We start from the raw sequence: 27,685 nt of genomic DNA on the forward strand, positions 1-27,685 counted from the left end.
CTATATTCAGTTACCCAAGTATGGAGTATATGAATATGTATTGGTGTGTGTGGAGATGTCTTTTCAGGTTTGCCTGAAGCATATCCAGTGACAAAGGCGACGACAAAGTAAACTTCTGAAGGAATTGGTACGTAGATTCGGCTTACCTGAAACCACTGAGTGATAGAGTTATGAAGTTAAAGTATATAATGAGTTAATAGTAATACGTAGCGAAACTGCTTTAGCGAGTAAAAGAGCAAGAGATACAAGCTGCTTCAGGCAGACAACATGTATATGTGCACGTGTGTATGTATAATATAAATATATATAGTATATATATATATATATATATGTGTGTGTGTAATATATATATGTGTAATATATGTGTGTGTGTGTAATACATATATATATATGTGTGTGTAATATATTTATAAGTGTAATATGTGTGTGTGTGTAATATGTATATATGTGTGTGTGTAATATATATATATATGTATATATTACACACACACATATACATATTACACACACACACACACACACATATATATATATATTACATTACACACACACACATACTATATATATATTACATCACACACACACACACATATATATATTACATTACACACACACACACATATATATATATATATATTACATTACACACACACATATATATATATTACATCACACACACACACACACACATATATATATATATATATATTACATTACACACACACACATATATATATATATATATATATATATATATATTACATCACACACACACATATATATATATTACACACACACACACACATATATATATTACATCACACACACGCACACACACACACATATATATATATATATTACATCACACACACACACACATATATATATATATATTACATCACACACACACACACATATATATATATATATATTACATTACACACACACACACATATATATATATATATATTACATCACACACACACATATATATATATTACACACACACAATAGATTTTGGCAAAGTTTTGTACAGTTGTGTTGATGAGACTATATTTGGATGTTCTGTGAAATGAAGGAGGGATTTGCATGAGGATGAAATTAGATTTAGGTTGTGAGTTTGGAGATAGTGGTGAGGATGTAACGGAAGTCCTGCACGGGTAATCGGTACCTTTTGAGATCACAAAGGGGGATTGTGAAGGAACACGTCTTGTTCCTATGTGATCTATTCTGTTTTGTATGAAGCGTCACGGACGCGGTCACGTCTGAAACACAGTTTCGCCTACGCTAAGGAATGTGGAGATAAGCTATGAGGCGTTATTTTCTGTTATGTTACAATTTGTACCTTTTGTTCTGGACTGTGTGTATATTCAAGGTTATTTTGCCAAGTGAAGCAGAGATCTTATTACACGCACGCTCCTGTCTGTCTCTGATTTCTCTCGAGCCGCCGGATAAAGATATCTATATCATTTGGAACCCCAAGGTATAGAAGTTCCCTGACACCACTGTATGAGATCCGAGAAAATGGTCATTTCTGTCCTCTTCTGAAAGTAGGACACATTGTCGCTTCCAGACCTTCCTCTCCCCGAAGGCATCAATAGAACGTCTTTTTATCTCTAACGCTGTGCCGTCAGTCATGTGATATTTTGGGTGTCTTTCCTGGCTCAAACACCACACTGAGCTGACGCTTTATGGCGATGCTAATGAAGTCCGTTCCTCCATAGACTGTCATTAGTCAGAGAGTCCAGCTGGATAATTGGTTCTCAGTGTCGGTATTATAAGGAGTCGGGGGGTTTGTCTAGTAGATTGACTCCTGTCAGTAAGCTAACTCTTTATTAGATGAGCTGGGAAGGTTTCACAAACATAATACAAAGATATCCTTATTCCAAAAACATAATTTTAATTTTATACAAATCAACATTTACAAAAAAAACAAAAAAGTATTTCTAATGGCACAAAGTCATTCTATACATTCTGTTACCTGTAATTATAACGCAGCCATACTGCAATTAGAACATAACCAGGGCTTACAGGCACTTGGAGGTCTTTGTTTCTTACACCCGGTAGTTTCAACACCAAAATATTGTTATTTATGGATAGAAGCTATCGCTGGAGCTCGGAATAAAATGCTTCGGCCCCCGGGTGTGGAGAGTGCGATGTTGGAAGAAGCTTCCTGGTGTCTCAGAGGCGACCATGAGATGCCCATCAGGGGCTGTCGGACGCATTTCCGTTACAAGTGGTTTTGATGTCCTCTGAGGGCTGATAGAGAAGCTCTTGGTCTGAAATAAACACCCGGTTTTACGTTACAGAATTTTGGTGTGAAATATTATGTTTTGGGCTCAGAAATCATTTCGGTTATCCCGGCACGGACTGCGCTCCCCGCAGACAGAAGTCATTTGGAGGATGTTGTGTTTTTTCGGCCGTTCCCAAATGACGAGGATTTCTGGGTGATTCCGGGGCCGTGTCCCGGCTGCAGTGATGTGGATGGTGGGAAGATGAGAGAAGATGGCGCGGTACAGTATGGGGGGCCGCACGTGTCCCCTCGCTGTACACGGTCACTGCTGCGGCGATCCTGCGTTAAAGACACATGGAAACGGATTCAAATACTCTGCAGTCTGCAGATTGTTTTTCAATAAGTCACTCGGTTTGTCGGAGACGACCATTCGATTGCACTGCAGCTGCAGGACGGTATGCTTCTAATTTCTGGCTGAGCATTATGGGAGCAATCAGACACCGCAGACCCTGGAAGGTCGGGGAATGTCCCGATTACACACATCCCTTATACCGGTCATCTTTTAAGCTTTAATACCGGGAAATTGGCATCAAAACCTCCTGCAGGAATCTGTCGGCAGCTAAAGGGCACTGCATGAAAAATTTACTGGACATCAGGGACCCCGCACCCCGTACCTGGGACATCAGTGACATCATACGCACTATATCTGGGACGTCAGTGACATCACACACTCTATACCTGGGACATCAGTGACATCATACTCACTATACCTGGGATGTCAGTGACATCACATACCGCTTGTTCCTGGAGTATCAGTGACATCATTATCCCTGGGATATCAGTGACATCACACACACTATACCTGGGACATCAGTGACATCAAATGCGCTACACCTGGGACATTAGTGACATCACACACATTATACCTGGGGCATTAGTGACATCACACACACTATACCTGGGATATCAGTGACATCACACACACTATACCTGGGACATTAGTGACATCACACACATTATACCTGGGGCATTAGTGACATCACACATACTAAACCTGGAAAATCAGTGATATCACACACGCTATACCTGGGATATCAGTGACATCACACACACTATACCTGGGATATCAGTGACATCACACACCCTATACCTGAGACATCAGTGACATCACACACACTATACCCAGGACATTAGTGACATCACACACGCTATACCTGGGACATCAGTGACATCACACATACTATACCTGGGACATTAGTGACATCACACACGCTATACCTGGGACATCAGTGACATCACACATACTATACCTGGGACATTAGTGATTTTACACGCATGCCCCACCTGGGACAACCAATGCTTGTTATAAGGTTTCAATCAGTGCTAAAGGAACTCACATAAACAGCGTTTATTACACTGATTTTGTGACATCAACAGGAGGCGCCATTGTTGTGAGTCGTGATATTTTGGGTGACTTTCCCGGCTCAAACACCACACTGAGCAAAGAAATAATTATTTCATTTACCCATTTGGTCGGATTTGTTTCAATGGCCGCCGCTGGGCAGCCATGTTTTTACAATGTGTGTCACGCAGCCGGCCCAAATCTAACGCGGCGCCCGCGTTCATCACCCGCAGCGCTCGGACTTACCTTTTCTCTGCAGGAGATTCTGACGGGCTCTCACGAAAGCCAGAATGTCGGCATCTGTCTGACTGTCCCCCGTGAGTGGAATCGGGGTCTCTGCTGTCTGGGGGGGTCTGAAAGATAAATATATATAAGGTTATATCTAAAAATATAGCAAATATAGCATAGCCGGGAAACGCAGCTACAGGTTTAATAATAAAAAGCTTCATTTTGTGACTTTTGAAGAAATCATGTAAATAATACTTTCTGATTAATTCAGGTCCATAAATGCAGTTTAATAAAATCGTTCTATTCTTTTTTTATGCAGTCTCAGCGTGATGGGGCAGGTTTTCAGGGTTTTTACCCCAGTCTCAGGTGTGATTGAATGGGCAGATTTAATGGCATTTGAGCATCCTGATTGGTGTTTTCCTCCCTGCTATATCACAGCTGGAATCCCTGCTTGATTACAGGTATTATTACCTCCTGACAGGTCTTGATCTCCATAAGGACCATTAACTAGAACGGTTTAGCTGTCACCGTTTGTCTCGGGTCGGTGCGTTGTACCGGCAATCTAAGGCTGTACGTATGCTATGGTGTGATTGGGGTAAATCCTGTCCGTTAGGGCCGTGGCGTCCCCCTCGCTGAGTTACTCTCAGTACGCCGGGATTGGGACTAACCTGCGCCGGGCGGCCGAATCATCCAGGCTGCTTGCGAAGCTTCTCGCTGCCGGGTCCACTGAGCCTGAGATGCTGTTAGAACAAGAAAGTAACATTTTAAAGGATTTAGTGAATCTGACCCTAAAATACCCCTGCAGTAAATCCGCTAAATGCTGAATATGGGGTTCATGAACTCGGCTCGAGAACTCAGATCCCCCAATCCCAGCCCCCGACTCAGATTAGGGAAAAAAACGGAAAAACAGATATAAATAAATATATTAAAACCCACACATGAAATGTTAGTGTTTCACCGTGTGATCATTAGTTATTGTTATCAGGCTAATTAACCCTCAATATCTAGTAGAGTAGAGGTTGCAGCCGTATTAGTCCAGTGGTGTCAATATCAAATAACAGATGGAATAAGTATCTTGTGAAAATACCTTTTTTATTGGACTAACAGAATTTTGGAATGACTAGCTTTCGGGAGCTCTTCTCCCTTTCTAAAATATATATATTTTATCTATATCTCTTTATCTATATACAGTACACCAGGTGTAATTCTCAGCTTGCTCACTAGGTGGCAGCGATGTCACGCAGTGAGCAAACAGCTGAAAATATGGACAGTCTGTATTTTTAATTAACTTTATTAGAAACTGTGTTAATTATTCCAGCCACTCTGCATGGGTAAGTGGTTATATTAAGTACTGCACATTATAGAGTGTAAGATCCTTTGCGCAGGGCCCTCCTTAACTTTTGTTTCTGTAAATCTAAATTCAGTGGCGGGGGTCTCTCTCAGTGCCGGGAGGTCTCATCTTACGCCCGAGACATGTGGGCTACGACTGCATTATGGGGGGGCACGAGCGCTACAATCGGATGGTGGTGACGAATGCCCTCGTGCGGTACCTGCTGTGATGGTGATGCCGCGGGATCGGTGCTGAAGGTGACGCAGGGTTTGCTGCCGGCAAGTTCTGCTTCATCTACAGGAAAATAAGTTAATTGCTTTGTATACCCGCCGCCTACTAATCCTCGGCCAATGCCAGAAATTGTTCATTTGCACTTTGGGGGGCAAATAGACTCACTATTGGGGGCACAATGGGGATAATATATCGGGCTGATGAGGGTATTACACGGTACTAATGACGGGGGGTATGATGGTTTATTGGCCGGAGATGAATGGGATCGGATACCTGCAGACTCTCTTCCTCCGCGGACCACCACTCTTCGAACTCTTTCTGCAGCTTTATCTTGGCTTTCTCCATCAGAAGCTGCAGGTGCTCGATCTCCGTCTTCAGCCCCTTCAGGCGGCCGAAGAGTATTTTGTATCTGCGGCACAGAAAGAAGTCAGCGCGATGCGGTGAAACTTCCATACTGCAATCGTATAATACTGCCATAATAACATACTGCGCTAGGGAAGCTGCATGGATGGCTGCGGATGGGGGCATCTGGAGCGGGGGGCTGACAACAGGACTGTGATACAAACCATTAGAAGCGCTACTGGACACTATTGAGAAATGTCTCAATAATATCACAATGTATGGAGAACCCTCTGAGCCTTAAACCCATACATAGTGATCATTAACCCTCGTACGTAAACCACCCAAAAGAAGACAAAAAGTTTTTTTCACATTTTGCCACTTAGTTCCCTCTGGACTCCAAAAGGCGATGAGATTTCTCCTCGGTTACCTCTTTTTCTCCTCTTCCATTTGGCCCCGGAGCTCCTCTTCTGCCGGATCCAGCTTGTCCAACTCATCGGAGGAACCGGACACTCCTAAGGGTTAATTTACAGAGAACGGGCTTCGTTAAGCAGATCGGCACGGGCCGGGACAAAGTGCCGCGCGAATCAGAAGACGGGATCTCTCCCCCATTGTTAAGTTGCTGATTGTTGCTGATTGGTTGAGGCAGCCTTTTGCATTACAAAAAACATAATAGGGGGGTTTATTCCAAATAATATTTGTAAGATTTTATCAGTTATTTATTTATTTATGAGAATAAAAATGAATTCTGTAGAAGGAATAAGTAAAATCGCTAATAAAGTAATCATTAACAAAAAGCAAACAGGAATCGGGGAGGGAAAACCGGGGAGTGGCACCTGGATCACTGGCAAGTAATTTTGGACCAGGGCCACAGAATAACGTGGGCGTTTCACCTACCATCAATAATATTTATCACATGATATTCGTTACCGTGTAATATTATTTGTTATACCCGGGCCTTATACCCGACAGCTCGGTCCTATTACTACAGCTGCCTCTTATGAGGGAAATCCAAGATGGCGGCTCCCAAGCTTCAAAAAGACACAAAGAACCAGAAGCGAGGGTTCCCTGGAATTTGGGGTGAATTTGTGTTCCGCTGCCCGTTATTGATGACGATCACATATCCGCTCGCGGTGCGGTCGTTTATTTAAAGCATGAGCTCTCGTCGCTCCGTTGTGTTACAGGGTCACCCCTTAGGGATTTTACTTTAGAGCTAAATCCAGGTATTAAATCCACCTGCAGCTCGAGATCTCTACACATCTCTACATCTCTGAATCCTATACAGCAGAGTTTATTACGCACATACTGCTTTATAGTCCTTGAACTCTTAGCTTCCCGCCACTAGAGGTCGCTAGCGCGACGCCGCAAACTTATTTCTTCCTCCCGCGAAACCCACTCCCCCCCCCCCGGCTCTATTTGGCTCGTTAGCGGATTAAGAACTAAACATTCAGCAGGACGCTTACCGGAAGCCACCGCTTAACTTAACGGCAATCCAGCTCGGGGGTGCGGAGGGGGGGGTGCAGCGGACCCCTAGGCCTCCAGCAGTTCTTAAAAGACACTGAATACGGGGTATTAACCCCTTAAGGACAATGGATTGTCCTTAAACCCATTAAAAACAATTCATTGTGAGCCCGTACATGTACAGCTTTGTCATTAAGGGGTATTAAAGTTTGATCGCAGCTGGAGGGGCCGCGCATGATGGCGGTGCATAAACATAACTGTAAACGCAGCGTGTTATATTAATTGTTGTTTACAGCGCATGTCGAGGTTTATGGGATGCTCGGCACTTTACATCACGTACGCGATGGTTGTGGGGACGCCGAATGTTTGGCCGAGTCACGCGGCTCCGTGGACAAAGTGTCTGGTTTATGTTTTTACGTGAAAATATTTACTGGTCTGCGATTGTTTTATCTGGAAATTAAATGAACGATTTCTGACGGTAGAAGGAACGGCCTGTCATGGCTGACGAGAGAAGGAACGGCATGTTATGGCTGATGGGAGAAGGAACGCCCCGTCATGGCTGACGGAAGAAGGAACGGTCTGTCATGGCTGACGGGACAAGAACCGGCCTGTTATGGCTGACGGGAGAGGGAACGGCCTGTCATGGCTGACGGGAGAGGGAACAGCCTGTCATGGCTGACGGGAGAAGGAACGGCCTGTCATGGCTGACGGGAGAGGGAGCGGCCTGTCATGGCTGACGGGAGCGGCCTGTCATGGCTGACGGGAGAGGGAACGGCCTGTCATGGCTGACGGGAGAGGGAGCGGCCTGTCATGGCTGACGGGACGAGGAGACGCTCCCAGCTGGGAGAGATCGCTGCGATTTCTAATAATTCATTGGACTTCCAAAACCTGTTTGCTGAGCGAGATCATAATGACCGGTGCATGGGCCAGGAGGGGAGACACCCCGGGGTAACCACAGGGCTACCAGCCAAACTCGACGTTTTACAAGCCTCAGGAAGACATGGCCGGGGGTCTCCATATTCTCACAACTTGACATAAAACACGAGGGAGATAATCTTAGCCGTTTGACTACGTAACAGGCCAGCACCGGCCATCTATGTGGCCCTGGCGCTTTAAGGCCAGTGGCCGCCAAATTACGTAAATGCAGATGATGCCCTTAATGCCTGTAGTAGCCTCATATTGTGGCTGCCATTTGTGTGTAAATGTCACTTTAGAATAGTGTTTAACCAGAATACACCAAATAAAACATTCAGAAGATGCTGGAGGGATATTGGTGGGAAGTCCGCTCGGGAAAGGGTCTGAACGTCTAAGATGTTTACAGACAGCAGTATGTTGGGGTAAATTAAGGGGGGGGGCAGCTGATTTGGAAGTCTAGAGAAGATACAGGGGAGAAGATACAGGGGAGAAGGTACAGGGTACAGGGGAGTAGATACAGGGGAGAAGACACAGAGGAGAAGGTACGGAGGAGAAGGTACAGGGGAGAAGATACAGGGGAGAAGATACAGGTGAGAAGATACGGAGGAGAAGGTACAGGGGAGAAGATACAGAGGAGAAGGTACAGGGGAGAAGATACGGAGGAGAAGGTACAGAGGAGAAGATACAGAGAAGAAGATACAGAGTAGATACAGGGGAGAAGATACAGGGTACAGGGGAGAAGGTACAGGGGAGTGGATACAGGGGAGAAGGTACAGCGGAGAAGGTACAGAGGAGAAGATACAGGGGAGTAGATACAGGGGAGAAGGTACAGGGGAGAAGTTACAGGGGAGAAGGTACAGGGGAGAAGGTACAGGGGAGAAGGTACAGGGGAGAAGGTACAGGGGAGAAGGTACAAGGGAGAAGGTACAGGGGAGATGGTACAGAGGAGAAGGTACAGGGGAGAAGATCAAGGACCCTTGGGAGAGAAAGATGGCGCCGGTAACAAACATCACAATGTCTGCTGGAGGTCACTGGGCTTACCCAGGGCAGCTCTTTGCAGTCTGCGTTGTTCCACTTCCCCTTTCAGTTGATCTAAAATAAAAAAAATTAACAAATGGTGAAAATAGTGAAATGTGCATTAAATGGGTAAAAACAGCTGTAAATGGGGGGCATCAAATCAGTTGCTCGCTATACACCGAGCAGCAACTAGAGAATGGAGAATATAACCCCCCCCCGAGCATCAACTGGGTGCCAATTCTTGCTAGAGAGATTAGTAATTAATTGTTCTGAGATGTACATACCAAGGTAATTACTGAGAGGGTGGTAGATAAGTGGAACCGCCTCCTGGCAGAGGGTAATACAGTGAGGGGATTAAACATGCGCGGGATAGACATACGGCTCGTGAATCTAAGACGAGACCAACGACTGATTAAGGTTTGAGTCGTTACAGCAGGAAAAACAGGCAGACCAAGCGGGCCAAATGGGGCCGATCCGCGGGCGGGTTCTGGGTTTGTATGTTTCCCCCGTGTGTTGCCGATGATCACAGGCAGCGGCAACGCGGAGAAACCCAATGAGTTTATCTAAGAAAAAAGGAACCAAAAAGAAAGTCAATCGCGGTAGAGAAGTTGTTCTTGCGCAGAGCTCAATAGGCCAATTCATGAAGCGATTAATGCGATTAATACCCGATCACTGTCTGCAGCAGACATTCTTTCCTTTAGAGATAAGACAGCGAGAATCCCGCCTGTCCGGACCGCTCTATTCACAGGAGGATTGGAGAACGTGCGCGGCGTGCGGCGAGCTGTCATTAAACCTCTTGATAAATGTGTTGGCTTTGGCTGTATCTCCCAGACAGAGGCACCGGGAGAGGTATGGAGGGGCCAGAGACTAAAACACAGAACCCGCCGGCAGATCGGCCCCCGGCGGCCCCCGTCTAGTCGTCCGTTTCTCCTGCTGTAAAGACTCAAACCTTATCAGTCGTTGGTCTCGTCTTAGATTCAGGAGCCGTATGTCTATCCCATGCATGTTTAATCCCCTGACTGTATTACCCTCTACCACTTCTGCTGGGAAGTTGTTCCACTTACCTACCACCCTTAACAGGGGGATCTAGAACCAGCATGGGACTAAAGCGAGGGGAAACAGATACAAAGTGACATGGAAGAGAGGCGGATCGTGTCAGAAGAAACAGGCGACTTCAATACCCCAGAACTAGAAAAATGGCAAAACATGTAAATATATGACTTTCAGGATCTGCTTAACATTTATATACTTTATTAAATATATATATATATATCATACGCACACATTTTTATTATATATGTGTGCATTATTCAGTGCAGGTCTCAGACATCAATCTGTAATAAATCTAAAGTGATTCTATATAGTACAAGTTACCTGTGTACACCACATGGAAAACAAGGACATTTCTTAAACTTGGATCAGCAAACACAAGTTGCCATTGGAACCCAGGAGTGATGGGAGTGATAAAGGGCCATCTGAACACAGGAGTGATGGGAGTGATAAAGGGCCATTGGAACACAGGAGTGATGGGAGTGATAAAGGGCCATTGGAGCACAGGAGTGATGGGAGTGATAAAGGGCCATCGGAACACAGGAGTGATGGGAGTGATAAAGGGCCATCGGAACACAGGAGTGATGGGAGTGATAAAGGGCCTCTGTACACCTATGAAGATTTTCCATTACAAATAAGCTCTGATAGTCATTTACAATATTAACCCCGTCTGCGCTGGATTTCTGACCCATTTCATGTTGTTTTAAAGGACAAAATCCGCTTTTCTTTTAAAAAAAAAAAAAAAACAAGGACTTTTTAAAGTGACCCCAAACTTTTGAACAGTTGTATGTATGACTCTGCTGGTGAACTTGCCATAAAACCTTTACAGACACCTAGAGACGTCTTCTCTAGTAATGCATCCAGCGTCTCCGACCCAACGCGTTTTATTACGGGGATTACAGGGTGATGCCGGCCATTTGGTTTCTATCGAGCGCTTTATATCTCTGGCAATGTCGAGGAAATCGGTGTCCCGAACATATCATGCGCAGAAACATAGAGAATTATCTGGACTTTACGATACATCTGGCTGCAGGGTTTAGCAACAAATGAACAGATCTCTGTGGGCCGGTTAAGAGAATGTGTGCATTATTAGTGCATTTATTTAGTAATATTAAGGGTGGGAAGGGTTAATAAGTCTTAGATTTTTCCGCTGCTCCTGGACATGTTGTTTGTGTTTCCCTCTTCATGAATATCCGGAAAACGCATCCGACGGCTCTGAGAGTGACACGAAAATGGCCATAATATTTGGGCTCAATTAGAAAAATAACCGGCGTAACCCCAAAGAAGGACAGATGGTGGATCCAGGTAGAGTTTTACACCTGGAGCCTCTCTTTTTTTTGTGAATTTTGGGTTTTTCACGATCTTCTGCAAATGTTATGTCTAGTGCTGGTGGGGGCAAAACTGGTTGCCGCTGATGCCGCTCTTACACCTATGAGCTGGACATTATCATTCCGGAAAGTTCTGTATAAACGCGGCATTTACACGGTGTACGGGCGGCCTAACTGCTTGTAAATGAGCTCCAGACGACCGGCACCGGGTAGCCCAGGGTCGCGGAGAGTGCGTGGCCCCGCCCCCTTTGTGCTGGGATCAGGAAGGAAATGTTGGTGAGTATGACATCATACTGTGGGTACCTCTCCACATGAGTTGTATGGAGCACAACGTTTGTAATAACCCAATTATTATTATAATGACCCAATTTGGTATAACCTCACGCTGTAATGTCAGTGTTACGTGGGGGGCTGTGTTTATGGGGGGTCTCGGTTTTCTCACGTGCTTCTCTGTTGAGGTTATTGGGAGGTTGTAGGCATCCATGAGATGCGTTCAGATACTCCGCATTAAAATGAAGTCATCTGATAAAGTGACTTATTCACTACCCGCGGTCGTAAAGCTTTGTAGGGTGGCAGGTACAGGGCACGAGCCCCGGTGGGGTTAGCCGGGTGACCGTACGGTGATTGTGATAGAGGAGCACTTCTAAATCCGGAGCAGATATAGGCAAACCAGGCGGACGCCTTCTTGGTCAGTTTAGCCGAGGTTAGAAAGCGAGGACGCGAGGTCAGCAGAAGTCGGGCGACCGAAGCCAAAGTCAGGAATAGCAGGGAAATATCAGGGATGTTGGTACAATGCAGGTTGAGATGATTTCCTGGCTACCCGGATTCTTTCAGGCACGGCCTGGCTTGGGTCACAGTTGAAGGACATCAGTGTCCCCCCCCTGTAACCCAGCATCATACTGCAGGGGACACCAGCATGCGCAACGCAGAGCGACGTCCATAAGACATGTATGTGTCTCTCAGTGCATGTCTGAATCCCTCTCATCACACCTGCAGGACCATCAAAACCAAAGGGGGGGCTGTCGCGTAACCACAAGGGGCGCGTTAACGTTCGATATACGTGGCCAAACGTGGCTCTAATTCCTGGCTAATACAGGTAGAACCGAGAGAGCCCTGAACTCTGCGGTAAGAACGCCGCATCAACTGGAGACCGTCAGCCGCGAGACTTACGAGCTGCTACAGAAACACCGCTCTCGTAAAATCCCTGTCCCGGGTCCAGCGTTTCTCCTGGATTTCCTCGCTGGATGCTAGGCACAGCCGCGGACTACTCCAGCAATCTCTGATTGCTCTAAGCGAAGTATCCCAGCGGAAATAACCCGGGAACGCTCGCTCACCAAATCCAACTCATTAGCGAAAGAATGTGCGAAAGAACGTTTCAGGGAGATGTTCTCAGGATATTGTTCTGGATTCCACGCACGGAGAACCCGCTTTGTTTTATAGCCGGTTGTAGACCAGGGCTGTTACATCGTAGCTGGATCCTTTTCAGCCGGCCCTGTCCTGGCTGGGAGTAATGAATCCGTATTCCAACGGGCAGCTAAACGTAAAATCGTTTCCGGGCCGGAAGTCGAGGAGAACATTTCTCACTGAATGGTTTCTTTAACGCTGGCTGATGTTTCTCATAAAGACAGAACGTTTTCCTAACAGGATCCCGTGTAACGATGAATTCATTACAATTTCCATCAAAACGGTGAACTCAATAATGGATTTTTTTGATTAAACTTCTATCTGGCAAAGACACGGACATTCTGTCCGAGGCGGAGAGAGAGAGGAAAACTTCTGGGGTTGTTCTGTTTGGAAGGAAATGTTTCCATCTGCGTTACCAAATTCCGGAGAGGAGAAGAAGAAAAAAAAAAGAAAGAAAAAGTATTTCAGGATTTAAAAAAAGGTAGATGCCAGCGGTCCAGAACAGACAACAAGCAGCTCCTTTACCTTGAATGAACCCTATAATAAACTATGCGATGAAGCTGGTGGTCTTGTTTATAGAGCTTTAAAGGTGGTCTTTTCACAACAGCAATGGAATGACCCAATCAGTAGGGATTTTCCATTGGGAGTTATGGCCATAAAATCACCTTTTTTCACAGTTTGCACCAGAATTGCTCTTTTATAACTCTGATACTTTTCACCTTGGAAAAATGCGGAAGATTCATGCGATTAAAGCTTTTGTTTTAACTTCACCATTTATTGGATTTTTTTTATTATTCTATTCACAAGCTTGGGAATTCTCCTGGTGTGATCCGGAGTCTCCGGGTGAAATGTTGCTTTCCGGGGTCTCTGAGTCCGGGAAGGGGGATCGGCCTTCGGCCACGCCCCCTCCCTGCCCACCGCCTATATATGGAACCGGACTCACCCCCCCATATAAAGCCGCTGCCCATGAAGACAGAGATCTCCGTGGGGGGGGGGCACTTGTCCCTTTGTGATTTTTTGCGTTCTCTACAAAGCCCGGCTGGCACAGAGAGGATCCGGATTCTAGTGGCGATAATAGAGCGCCTGCTCGTGCGTATCACACGGAATAATCTATCGACAGTCTTCACAAATACTTCAGGAATGGGACGGTTTCATCCAGAACAAACACATCTGAAATATATTTTGGGTGTCTTATTGCCAAGCTAATGAGCCAAGAATTAATGGCCAGGAATGCGCGGATTTCCAGCCATCTTCTGGAGGTGATGGCCCTTTAACGGTCCTCGGGTTTGAAGCTGAACCAACGGGCCAGGTTGGACCTCCAGGCAGGAGGCCAGTGAGGTTGGAAAATCATTGTTCCGTGTAGCGTTCTAGATGGCTCGGGGTGAAGAGAGGATAGAGAGGGCTCTGGCTCCCTTACATGATGGATTTTTTGTTTGCAAAAGAAGAAAATGCAGGGAGAGTAAACAAAATGTTCCCGCCATGGGCTGAGATTAGGAAGAACAAACGTGTTTATGGGGTACTTCGGTCTTGGCTCCGGCACCGAGCCCGGCAGATCCCTAAATCCCGCATGGAGGATCCAGGGCGAGAAGGTTACGATCCCGCTGCTCTTCTTGTATTAATGGTCCAATTAGTATCATGTTTCCAACTTTTTATACAGGCGATATAAAGTAATAAAGAGGTGGGGGTGGAGAGCTGGGGCAAATTTTCTTCCCACTGGGGTAATAACGAACCACTTGTTGCTCTGAAGCCCGGTGAAGAAGCGTGGAAGCTTCTAAGTTCATGCTTGGTGGTCACGATGTACATTTCACCTTTGGGAAATATGGCATGCGTCGCGACATCAAAGTACCTGTAACTGCCCCATCGCCATTAACCAGTAAGATTAAACAGGGGCTGGAAAACCATCTGGCTATACTGGGAATACCCGGGGCCGTGGGACAAGTATAATGGGCTTAGAAACTCTGCTTTTAACTCACAGAATGAGATAAATGTCTGATTAGCCAGCAGGAGGACCAATGGTGACAGAGACACGCCAGCCCCCCGCATCACACATGTGATAATAGTTTATATCTCCATGCATCACATGTAATAATATTTTATTTAGAGTTCTAGAACACTAAATATGTATAATACGTGGAGTTAAAGTCATATACATCCAGACACCTAATAACACGATATGACATATGCAGCTTTCAGTGCCCCTGCTAGTAACAGCATCTACTCGGAAATTATAGATTGTAAGCTCACAGGAACAGGGCGCTCTTCTCTACGTCATCTATTAATGATTTCTACTGTCCCCTGTTGCAACAGCGCTACGGAATCTGCTGGCGCTATTTAAATAACTGAAATGTAAATGTGGCATTAAAAACAATATCGGATAATATCAGATAATATCGAATAATATCGGAATGATAATGTCCCTGGAGGCAGGGGGGGCAGAAGTTTATATGATGGGGCTGGGCACACCTCGGCATATATCGCTACCCCCCCCGATCTGTAGCCTCGGAGGGGAGGGCAACGAGCAGATTTTTATTCGATGAACGAACGGGAGCGCCTGCGGTAATCGGGGGATATAAATATAATAAAGGCCAGGAAGGATTTAGTGCATGGGCTGCAGGCGGAATATACTTTTAAAACGTTAATGGGTTTAGCAGCCATTAAAATTGATGAACGCCATTTGCTAATTAGACTGGCGCATCACATGACCTCTTTCTGCATCCACGGCAGGAACCAATAGAGTGCATTATTCTGCAGCTTTGTTTCTTTACCTTTACTAGATGTTTAATAGATTTTATTAGCTGTGCGTAAGGAAATGGCATAGATGGTGGCTGCAGAGAAGTAACAGGAGACGGCTGCAGTAATCTATTTGGGAATCATAATTTTAGTTGCTTCTGGAGAAATGGACGGGATACCTCCCGATATTTAAAAGCACCAGAGATGGGCACTTTTTTTTTGGGGGGGGGGTAGAAGTGTGACTGGGGCTTTATGTGATCTTGTGCCCTATTGCGGGCTATTTGTGTAACTGGGCGGGGTATTTAGAAGAAGAATAATGGGGTTTATTTACCCCGTTTAATTTATATAGCCGTTCCCTGCTGTTTCTATACACATTATCAGGGCTTTTAGGGCTGTAGAACCCTGCGATCCTCTCATACCCAGCAAACATTCTGACCTCCTAGAAAAGAGGGAATCAGGGGGGAGAGAGGGGGCATCAGGGGAGGAGAGAGGGACACAGGAGAGAGAAAGGGTGACATCAGTGGAGGAAACAAGGATTTGGAGCCCAAAGAGGGACTGGTCAAACTAAACAGGGACACTTGGGAGGTATGGAACATGCCTATTTTACACCTGGAGCCTTGTAGTAAGAAAACGCTTGCTGCGTTCACATATAAACCTGGTCTGCCGACTGCCTCTCCTAGCAGCCAATACAGAGCATCTGGGTAAAATTTTCATTAAAGCCCTGGCAGGACCTCCAGACGCAGACATGTTGGGAGCTGATGGGCGAATGCTTGTGATTATGGGATGTAAATAACAGATTATTCAACTAGAAAAATGTAAACGTCTTAAAAAGAACCAGCGTGGAGGGGGCAGGGGATATCGCTGGGCTACCCGTTGGGCGCTTACCTAATCTAGCACTAATCAGCGCCCGGTTACCACACAATGGCGCATCTGTCTGGCACATTAACCCTGTCGCTAAAAATTGGACGTACGTCTTCCGCAGCGGCATGGACATCTCCCTCCTGCAACACGGGACAGATGAGGCTGTCTATTGATCAAGTTTAACGGCGCTCCTCACGAGCACCGCTGCACTGTTACATACAGAAAGCCCAATCGAGCAATCGGTTATTCCCTTCCAGGAGGAGTCAAAGCCGACACCTGCAAGAAGGCCATTTGAGGAGAAGAGAGACCCAGCTGGGATCTCCTATCGCTCTCCCTGCTGGGATCTCCGATCGCTCTCCCTGCTGGGATCTCCGATCGCTCTCCCTGCTGGGATCTCCTATTGGTTTGGTTTTTTTTTTGGAAAACCTTACAAATCATACTATTGATATGAATGCCCACAGCTACACAAGACGCCGGCAGCCCATATCGAGGCGCTGCAGTTCTGTATTCACCGATCCGGATCACGGAGCGGTAGCCATATCTACTTTCTGATGGTTCTGCGCTAGCGAAGACCGCCAAGTCCTTCACTGAATTACTGTTGGGAGGAGAGGGTCATATACTCGGCTTAAGCTGCAAACTACGCTCCGTAGCCAATGAACACAAATATCGATATGTTCCCTGAACAGAGAAAAAGAGGAGGAAGAGGACAGCTCAGCGTTTGGGTCTAGCGGTGGAATTAACCCAACCGCAGCAGAATGTAGAGAACTTCCGGATCTGTGATGGTTCAGAGTGTGGAAGCCCCCTTTGCTGCTAAAAGGGTCTGAGAAAGACTTAATGAGTTACCATTAGCTGGAAGCTCCTCATCAGGTCACCCCAGCCTTAAACAATTGAAGCCTACCAGCTATTGCCCCACACCGTATCTCACCGGGTTTCATCTCTTGAAGAGTACGGTAAAGAAAATCGACTGGAATCCTTCCAATGTTCTGTCTACGAGGCCCAGGGTTCCCATTAAGATGAACTTTGTCTGTTCTGTCCAAGTACATGCCAAGGTCAGCTGGCTCCTCGTCTTCTCATTAGGCCCAGACTGGCCATCGGGTAAACTGGCGAAAATGAGCCTCCCACATACCTGCTGCTGATCGGATACACGCGTGTACGCGTGATACATGCCTGATGACCTAATGCCTTGAATCTGAGTTTCCTCTACAAGGTCACTTCATATCCCACAAAGTGGGGCCTCATGTGGTCGAGAATGGCCCTTAACAGAGTGCTGGTGATGCCCATCAAAACTTTGAGAGGCCACTCGACGATCACAAAACTACATTGTCCCAGCCAACACTAAAGATGGCGGCTGAGCGGCTTCTTGTATGACTTGACTTACAAAATACATATCTCATGAGCGAAAATCCAGGAGTTCAGCAGATGGACGATTAACATTAATATGAGGGTCACAATAACAGGGCTGTTTTTCCCAAGGTGTTCCTCTGGCGACCATACCAATCGCGGGTCTGTTTTATATCAGTTTCCGACCAGATGCAGGCAAATTCTCAGGATAAACCGAGTAGCCAAAAAGCCTTTTCCGCATTAATTATTGGAAAATGTTTTTCATGTTTAACGTATTCTTCCCAAAAGCTCCGATTTCTCCTGGTAAATAACTTAAAGCGGGTTTTGGAAATCTGTGTCATTGTTTTATGGATACTTTGTTTCAATGAAGGAATTATTTTGATGCCAGTGAGTGTGGCACAATTAGCATTATTTAATCCGGGTCAACCCTGGGTTCTCCGACGCCTCCTACTGCTTGACGGTGACAGCGAGGTCTCATCGGTGCGCTAATGTCTGCATTAGGAGCCACTTACTGACCGGCCTAAACCTCTCTTCCTCTACTTTTTAGCTCCTTCATGATCAGGGCTACCCGGGTTATACCGTCCCCGGTACAATGTATTCGTTTAAACCCTTATTACTAGAGCGTCTTATGGATTGAGTGTTAGATGACCTATTGTACGTAATGGTAAATTCTAGACATTTCCAAGCTGGCACAAGGGAGATTAGGCTGATGTAAAGCAGAAACAGCGACGATCCCCCTGCAGGCTGATCACTGGTACTGCAATCAGCTCCGTCAGGGATCAAAGGACTTTAAGCGTGGTCTATTCAGTAGGGAGACCTGATGCAGTACACTCGCTCCATCGCCAGGAGGGCACTCAGCAATGGCACCCTTGAAGCACAACACCCAAGAAGACTGGGTCAATCAAGTGGTAGTGCTGGCCCTGTGTCTAATTCAGGTGCGAGCTCAAGTCGGCCAACCCCACGACCTTACAAAGGCTGCTTGAACCAATAAACAACCATCAGTAACTTGACAATACAGGAGCGATAACTTAACGGGGAGGAATAATCATACAAATCCCGAGAACAGGAATTAATGTTTCTGCCCAATGGTATACACATAACGTGTTTCTGATACATATATATTTGAATCTATAAAGACAATTACATGATTTGATGTCTAGAACACTAACCTACGGAAATAACCCCCTTATTCCTTATCTTTATTCCTTCTTTTTCTTTGGAAGAAAAAGTACATCTTATTCCCAATGCAAATCAGAGGAAACGTATTAGCCTCCCCCAAAATGACCTAATGTCCTAAACCATTTTAGGACAATTACCGTAGAAACTGAAAAAAAAATTCTTGAAAACATACATATTTACTAAGTATATTTTATGAAAAGCATCGCCGGAGCGATAGAGCAGCCGGAACGTCCATCGCACTCATAATCTCTCGTTTGTCTAATTTTAAAACAATAAAAATACTTTTTTCAGGAAGGAGGAGTAAAAGCGGCGATTTCGGTACAAGAGGCTCTTACGCTATCGTTTCCAGACGTATAAAATATACATTTCATGAAGTGATTGAAACCGAGAAGCAGACGGACGAGGCGTGTGTTAAACCCGCTCTCCAGCTGCCTTTAATGGATTCAGATATCTGATCAGAGAGGGGGATTCATTCCCGGGACGCTGCGCTCGGCATCATGGGATCCGGACACAGTATGCATGTCACGGGGGGTCGCGCAGGATCGAGGAGAACGGCGATTAATCATTTCTGGCCGCATGTAGGGCCAATATATTAAAACATCATAAAGCTGCAGAAACCCGTTAGGACGGCCACATGAGCGAATCCGAGAGAGCAAATCCGTTCTGTTAAGTGGAACGGAAGCTTTAAGTGTTGCCGGAGAGACGCCCTCATTTAAACTGCTTCTGCCCGACCGATAAAGGCGTCGGGGGGATATGCGGCAAAATTAATGGGGGGGGGGGGAAGGGAAAAGCTGATAAAAAGGGAAAGAGACAAATCTACTCTCTGAGTGAGACATACAGAGAGTATAGAAATGAGAGAGCGTATGTAAAGACTTTAACGTGAGAACCTCTGTAAGCCACAATCCCAATGAAACTCCACGGCCGGATCCCTGAATTCCAGAAATAAAATGTGATTCCCCCCCAATTCCGCATCATTGTAACCTGTGATGACCATTAAATGAGATTATGGAGGAAGTGCTGGTTATACACATTCCTCCATAGTGTATATACTAGAGCTGAAACAACGAATCGATAAAATCGATAATAATCGATAACGGAAATCATCGATAACGATTTCCGTTATCGATTAATCGAGTGATCAATTCGTTGTTGGAGCACTCGGCTCCTTTTACTTACCTCCGCGAGCGTTCCCCGCTTCTGCTACACGCTCTGCAGTCTCCGCCTTCTTTTAGCTACGTGACGGATGTGACGCGTTCCGGAGGTAAGTATTCTTCATGTCTATGTGCACGGATCGCACAGAGCCACTCGCACAGAGCGAATCGCTCTGTGCGAATGGAGCCACTCGCACAGAGCGGTTCGCTCTGTGCGAGTGGCTCCACTCGCACAGAGCGGTTCGCTCTGTGCGAGTGGCTCCACTCGCACAGAGCGGTTCGCTCTGTGCGAGTGGCTCCACTCGCACAGAGCGGTTCGCTCTGTGCGAGTGGCTCCATTCGCACAGAGCGGTTCGCTCTGTGCGAGTGGCTCCATTCGCACAGAGCGATTCGTGAGTGTGGGTGCAGGGCAGAGTGGGGGTGGGGGTGCAGGGCAGAGTGGGGGTGGGGGTGCAGGGCAGAGTGGGGGTGGGGGTGCAGGGCAGAGTGGGGGTGGGGGGTGCAGGGCAGGAGACTGGGTGCAGGGCAGAGTGGGGGTGGGGATGCAGGGTGTGAGTGTGGGTGCAGAGCAGAGTGGGAGACTGGGTGCAGGGCAGAGTGGGGGTGGGGATGCAGGGCAGGGTGTGAGTGTGGGTGCAGGGCAGAGTGGGTGCAGGGCAGAGTGTGAGTGTGGGGGCAGGGCTGGGTGCAGGGCAGAGTTAGAGACTGGGTGCAGGGGCACAGTGCAAAGTGCTGGGTGCAAAGTGCCAGTGCTGGGTGCAAAGTGCCAGGGCTGGGTGCAAAGTGCTGGGTGCAAAGTGCCAGGGCTGGGTGCAAAGTGCAAAGTGCTGGTGCAAAGTGCTGAATGCTGGGTGCAAAGTGCTGGATGCAAAGTGCCAGGGCTGGGGCAAAGTGCTGGGTGCAAAGTGCTGGGTGCAAAGTGCCAGGGCTGGGTGCAAAGTGCTGGGTGCAAAGTGCTGGGTGCAAAGTGCTGGGTGCAAAGTGCAAAGTGCTGGGGCAAAGTTTCTTGAACAGTAATAGTCCACCTCTTTTCAGAATGTTTGGGGTTATTTTGTTTCATAAATATTGTGTTTGGGTTCTTGTACTTTGAAAATATTGTTTTTTATTACATCATAACAAAATAAGAATGTTAATGTAAATTTTAAGTTGTTTTTTAACATCCAGTTCATTAAATTCTTTTAAATAAACGAAAAATTTGCATATTGTTTTTTTTTATCCGATTAATCGATTAATCGAAAAAATAATCGGCCGATTAATCGATTATTAAAATAATCGTTAGTTGCAGCCCTAGTATATACACACCTGGGAACCCTCCAGGTGATGCGCCACTTCTCCGGGTCACTACAGAGAAAATACCGGGTCAGGGAACAGCGTTGGGGCCGTCCCCATTCCCCGCCCAACTTCCTGTGGGACCGCCCACTTTCCCCCGGTGAATCTCCTGCCGTTGTCACCACCCAGCCCCGAGAAGGGAGGGCTCCGGGTAGCCAGAGACGGGATGGTCCCAGGTATGTGTAAATGGGCCGAACACGAGAGAGATATATCGGCCCAAGGAGTGGCGGTGCGGTAGGGAGCATGACCACCCAATAGGGCTCTGGTTCTGCCCCCCGGATCTGCTGCCCCAGGCCTAGGCGAGATTGCTCAGAATATGTAAAATAGGCCGCGAGTTGTGTTTATTTGGGGAAAAACTCTAAGATATTTCACATTTATCTGGGACTGTTGAAGAAACTCATCCACGCTGCTCTACAGACGCGCAGGGACAGACGGACTTGGATTTCCCCATTTGGAAAGGTCATCGTCAGTTCAGGCGCTCTAACACTGCAACACTGTATCGAATATTCTCAATAGGGTGCTATGCATGCGCAGCATCAAAGGCGAGTCAACATTTAGTCTTTGTGAACTCTAAACCTATCCGGCATCCTGTTTACGCCAAGCGGAGTTCAAACAACATTCCCGTGACTCCTCGCGGCCATTTACTCTCCAATACTTATTTGGAGATGCGTTCATCAGCAAAATCAGGGTTTTTCCCCCTTAAAATTTGTTATGCAAACAGGAAACCCCAAAGGTTGTAATCGGGCAATGAAACCTGCTTGGAAAACGTGCAGACCTACTCCGCATGTCACTGATATACAGACACTTATTCACACATATATATATATATACTCACCTCCCACCTGTTTAATTGCTCGTTAACACAAATAGCTAATCAGCCAATCACATGGCAGCAACTCAATGCATTTAGGCAGGTAGACGCGGTCGAGACAACTTCCTGAAGTTCAAACTGAGCACCGGAATGGGGAAGAAAGGGGATTTCAGTGACTTTGAACGCGGCGTGGTGGTTGTTGGTGCCGGACGGGCCGGTCTGAGTATTTCAGAAACTGCTGATCTGCTGGGATTTTCACCCAAACCATCTCTAGGGTTTACAGAGAACGGTCCAGAAAACATCCAGTGAGCTTTGGCTGTGTGAAGGAAATGCTTTGTTGGTGTCAGAGGTCAGAGGAGAGAACGGGCAGACTGGTCCGGGATGACAGATGAATTAACCCCTCGTTACACCCAAGGTCTGCAGAATCCCATCTCTGAACCCACAACACGTCGGACCTTGAAGCAGAGGAGCTACAGCCGCAGAGACCCCGCCGGGTGCCGCTCCTGCCAGCTAAGAACAAAAAACTGAGGCTACGATTCGCACAGAATCACCAAAATTGGACAATAGAAGACTGAAGAACGTTGCCGGGTCTGATGAGTCTCGATTCCGACAGCGACATTCAGATGGCCGGGTCAACAACATGAAAGCCGGGATCCATCCTGCCTTCTATCAATGGTTCAGGCTGCTGGGGGTGTAATGGCGTGGGGGGCATTTTCTTGGCACACTTTGGGTCCCTTAATACCAATTGAGCATCATTTAAACGCAACAGACTACCTGAGTGTTGTTGCTGACCGTGTCCATCCCTTTGTGACCGCAGTGCACTCATCTTCTGATGGCCGCTTCCAGCAGGATAACGCACCGCGTCACAAACCTCACATCATCTCACACTGGTTTCTTGAACGTGACGACGAGGTCACTGAACTCCGACGGCCTCCGCAGTCACCGGATCTCAATCCAACAGACACCTCTGGGATGTGGAGGACAGGAGATTCGCATCATGGATGTGCAGCCGACCAATCTGCAGCGACCGCGTGATGTCATCGCGTCCATACGGAGCAAAATCTCTGAAGAATGTTTCCGGCACCTTGTAGAAAGTCTGCCACGAAGAATGAAGGCAAAAGGGGGTCCGACCCGGGACTAGCGACGCGTACCTAATAAAGGGCCAGTGAGTGTATATGGGCTAGATATATCACGCAGAAGAAATATATATCCCTGTATGGGATAAATGGTATGGGAGCTGAGAGGTCTTTAAATGTCCGCGGTGCCCCATCTGCAAGTGAATGACTGAATTCTGCAGAATCCCCCCATATGTTTTTGCCCCTCCCCCACCTGAACACCCGAATTAACTCAGTCTTCTGTTTTATTTCTTTATAATTAAGCCTTATTTTTAGTGAGACGGAACATAGAAGCCTAGAACCCGCCGACAGATCGGCCCCATCCGGCCCCCGTCTAGTCGCCCGTTTCTCCTGCTGTAAAGACTCAAACCTTAATCAGTCGTTGGTCTCGTCTTAGATTCAGGAGCCGTATGTCTATCCCATGCATGTTTAATCCCCTCACTGTATTACCCTCTACCACTTCTGCTGGGAGGCTGTTCCAATTATCCAGCAGCCTCTGGTTTCACCAGCCTGTGATGGGCCGGCCGCCCCGTGTTACTGCATTGTGGGGTAATTACGGAAACGCCAGCGATTTGCCTCCGGCGCGTCGGTGGAAATGGTTTTAAGCGTGGCCAGTCCTCCAGGGTGTAATTCCTGCGATTCGATGTTCATCAGGACCGTTTCTCGGTCTCTTCCTCCCCCGTGGGGCTGTGGGGGCCGCTCCCAGCTGTAATTACTGCATTATTTGTGTTCTGGATAAACTAGAAAGAACATCTGTTTGTCCGTATATCGCGCTGACGTTCATTCTGTATTTCTGCAGCCGGGTCTCCAAATGCCGCGGGCCTCACATTTTCCACCAAATAGCAGCGGAAAAGACCCAAGAAAAACAGCCTTCGCCGAGATGCCTTGGAGACCGCAGTAAATGTCGCGCATGGAGACGCCGCGCGCCGGATAGGGATCCATTACGTGGTTATCGGATCACTTCTATGGCGAGCGGCTGGAATATGGAAACAATTGATTATACGCCATAGAATTATTCAGGATTAAAGAACATTCCGGTGAAGGCTTCTGGGTATAATTCAAATCTGTGATGGCGGGGTGGGGAGTAATAATAGGATATTTTGGTGTAACAGTATTTATATTTATATATTTGGGTTTGTAAATTTCTTTATGTCACCTGCAAAAAACTAATTTGGGAACTAATATGTGGCGTTATACCTACCAAGTGTCCCAAATACAGGAAAACCAGTACTTCTACGTTTCCCAAATCCCTGTACGTCTCCCTTAATGCCCCTCTCTCCTCCCCTGGTGCCCCTCTTTCCTCCCCTTGTGCCCCTCTCTTCTCCCCTGTTGCCCCTCTTTCCTCCCCTGTTGCCCCTCTTTCCTCCCCTTGTGCCCCTCTCTCCTCCCCTGTTGCCCCTCTCTCCTCTCCTGATGCTCCTCTCTCCTCCCCTGATGCCCCTCCCTCCTCCTCTGATGTCCCTCTCTCCTCCTCCGATACCCCTCTCTCCTCTCCTAATGTCCCACTTTCCTCCCCTTGATGCCCCTCTCTCCTCCTCTGATGCCCCTCTTTTCTAGGAGGTCAGAATGTTTGCTGGGCACCGATTTGCATGCAGTAAAATGCGCCGGAGTCCACGCAGAAAGGACTCTAACATGCATTAAAATGAACGCGCTCCCTTCTAGAAGACGAAACGCAATGGGAACGCAGCAGCCTGCCACGCACATCACCCCCAGCCACGCACATCACACCCAGTTCAGCATAACGCAAAGCAAAGTACAAGTACAGAATATATATTCTACACAAACATCACTTTGAATAAGAATTCAGACGCTTCTAAATGAACCTTTTTTTTTCATGTTTTCAGCGTCTCCTGTTTGTTGACTCCACAAACAGGTTTATAATAAAGTGTAACTCTATCCCCCGGCTCCCGGTAAAAACACTTCCTAGTGTTTTTTTGGTCGCAGGTTCCAGAAATACCGCAGGAAAGGACAGAAATACCGGCGGGCGCCTCGCGGCGTCGAATCCGGAGACAGTGCCGGGGGCACCTAGGCTTCCGACCCACAGCCGACGCATCGCGGGATCTGCAGTAACTATGTATAAATATATGAACGAGTAAATCCGGAATGGTTTATTTTACTCACCTGTAGCTTCAACAGGATCATTCAGTGAGGGCAGTAAAGGTACGGAATCCACCGCCGAGAGAGGAGGTTCTATCAGATACACCGGATGCCTCCAAAAGGGGTAAAAGCAGAACATACAGGGGTATAAATGACAGAATAAACAGCAATATTTTAGAGCTTCTCCATCCGGGGAGGAATCTGATTGTTTTTTGGGGTCAAGAAGGAATTTTCCCCCCTAAGAGGCAAAAATCGTAAAATTGCTTAATTTGGGTTTTTTTCTGCCTTCTTTGGATCAAAAGCAGGAAGGATCGGTAGACGGGGGGGGGGGAACGTGACGGACTTTGGTTTTTCAACCTAAATTACTAAATAAATCCCTGTTAATCTACTCCATTGTTCTGTGGAAGGCCATGCAGTGATAGATAAGTGGAACAGCCTCCCAGCAGAGGTGGTAGAGGGTAATACAGTGAGGGTATTAAACATGCATGGGATAGACATACGGCTCCTGAATCTAAGACGAGACCAACGACTGATTAAGGTTTGAGTCTTTACAGCAGGAGAAACGGGCGACTAGACGGGGGCCGGATGGGGGCCGATCTGCCGGCGGGTTCTGGTTTCTATGTATTCTGCCATCTGATGATGAACCCGGGTTTTCTAAATAAGTCACAACTTTGGACGGGCGAGACGGTCCTTGACAAACGGTAAAGTCTTGCGGGCGACGCGTTGTTTAGGGGGGTTTTATGGTTTTTTTGCGGGGAATGTTTTATCTCCATCCAGCCGTGCGGGGGGGGGGAATCGGTTCTGATTTATTACACAGGTTCCGGATCTCGTACACCGGCTGGCCGGTCCCCGGGGTTAACGCTCTCAATGAAACGTATTCTTCTGCCGGAGAGATGATGTCACCGGCAGATGCTCTTCCCTCTCAGGCGTCGGTTATAAAATTAATGCTTTATGTCCCAGTCGTTCGCAGGAAATATAATAATGATTTATTACGACGGGAAACGCTAAATAACGCATACGGCTCATTCCGATCGGACATCGCGTGGATCCCACATCACATGACTTCCCTGGCGCTGACGGCTACTAGAGGTATCATCGGATAAGAGGGTCCGGCATGGAGTTAGTCGTCGGTCTTGATTCAGGTGCCTATCCCATGCATGTTTAATACCCTCACTGTATTACCCGCTACCACTTCTGCTGGGAGGCTGTTCTGTTATCTACCACCCTCTCTATAAAGTAAACTGCATAGAGGGCCACATCAGAATCAGAAACCCACCTCTAGCTCTTTGTACCCACCGCCGGCACCGGCTTGCATGAGATTTTCAGAGGGGGTCTAGCAAGACCCCCTGTGCCCATTTGCAGAAAGAACTCCCTTTCTTTAATGGGGACGCTTCCTTGCCATCGATTGGCTGGTTTAAGCTCTGGAGCTGCAACTTCTTCTAAAGGTAAGCGTGCCTTTAATGTTATCTCCGTCTGTAGATACAAAGTACTTGACTATACATTCCGCTGGCCCCAGCGAGCCCCTCGGGAACCTGCCCCCCCCGGACCCTCTGTAACTTCTTGATCTGTGGGGTCCTTTTATGCCATACGGATCGGGTTTGTCACCATTTGTCCAAGTTTACGAAGCGTAACAAGCACCGTGTAAATCGTTGGCTCTGTTGGAATAAATCGTAATAATACAGATCCATCCGTGACTCCGAGAAACGGAACGGCTGGAGCTCCGGCGGGGTCGCCCCGGGGGGGGTTTTCTGGAACGAGTTAACGCCGAGTCCTCGCCAGCGACCTCCGTCTACAAAACGAGACGCAAACAGAGACGGGCGCCGTTTACGTTACGCGGATACACCGAGGGTCTCCTAACGAGTAGGGGGCTGGGGCTGATCACCTACACGGCTCAGCGATCGTCTCCGCGGGGTTAATAGACTTCACCTCGCTGGGCCGGTAAAAGTCCTTGATGGTCTGGATGTCTAAAGTGCCCTCCAAAGAACCTTAAGGTGCCAAAGTTATTCTGGAGAAAGCAGCCGGTGACTGTGCTGCCCCGTCTCAGCTGATTGGCTGACATGCGCTATGACATCATCTCAGGAGATGCACATCATTGTCTGAAAAATATATCTGGATTTTACGAGAAGTCAAAAT

At 47.1% G+C, this 27,685-nt stretch overlaps 1 protein-coding gene across 1 annotated transcript in view; it reads right to left on the reverse strand.

Annotated features, from left to right (window-relative positions):
- Positions 1-2,435: 2,435 nt before the first annotated feature.
- KIF6 (kinesin family member 6) overlaps positions 2,436-27,685 on the reverse strand; it is a 76,360-nt gene continuing 51,110 nt past the window's right edge. Inside the window, exons 16-22 of the mRNA XM_053461012.1 lie at positions 9,181-9,231; positions 6,194-6,278; positions 5,698-5,833; positions 5,414-5,478; positions 4,532-4,603; positions 3,882-3,988; positions 2,436-2,572 (exon numbers count right to left, since the gene is read on the reverse strand). Coding sequence (XP_053316987.1) covers positions 2,556-2,572; positions 3,882-3,988; positions 4,532-4,603; positions 5,414-5,478; positions 5,698-5,833; positions 6,194-6,278; positions 9,181-9,231 — 533 coding nt within the window. The 3' untranslated portion in view covers positions 2,436-2,555. The remainder of the gene's footprint in view (positions 2,573-3,881; positions 3,989-4,531; positions 4,604-5,413; positions 5,479-5,697; positions 5,834-6,193; positions 6,279-9,180; positions 9,232-27,685) is intronic.

Source organism: Spea bombifrons, chromosome 3 (assembly GCF_027358695.1).
Source record: "Spea bombifrons isolate aSpeBom1 chromosome 3, aSpeBom1.2.pri, whole genome shotgun sequence".
Classification (NCBI taxonomy): Eukaryota; Metazoa; Chordata; class Amphibia; order Anura; family Pelobatidae; genus Spea; species Spea bombifrons.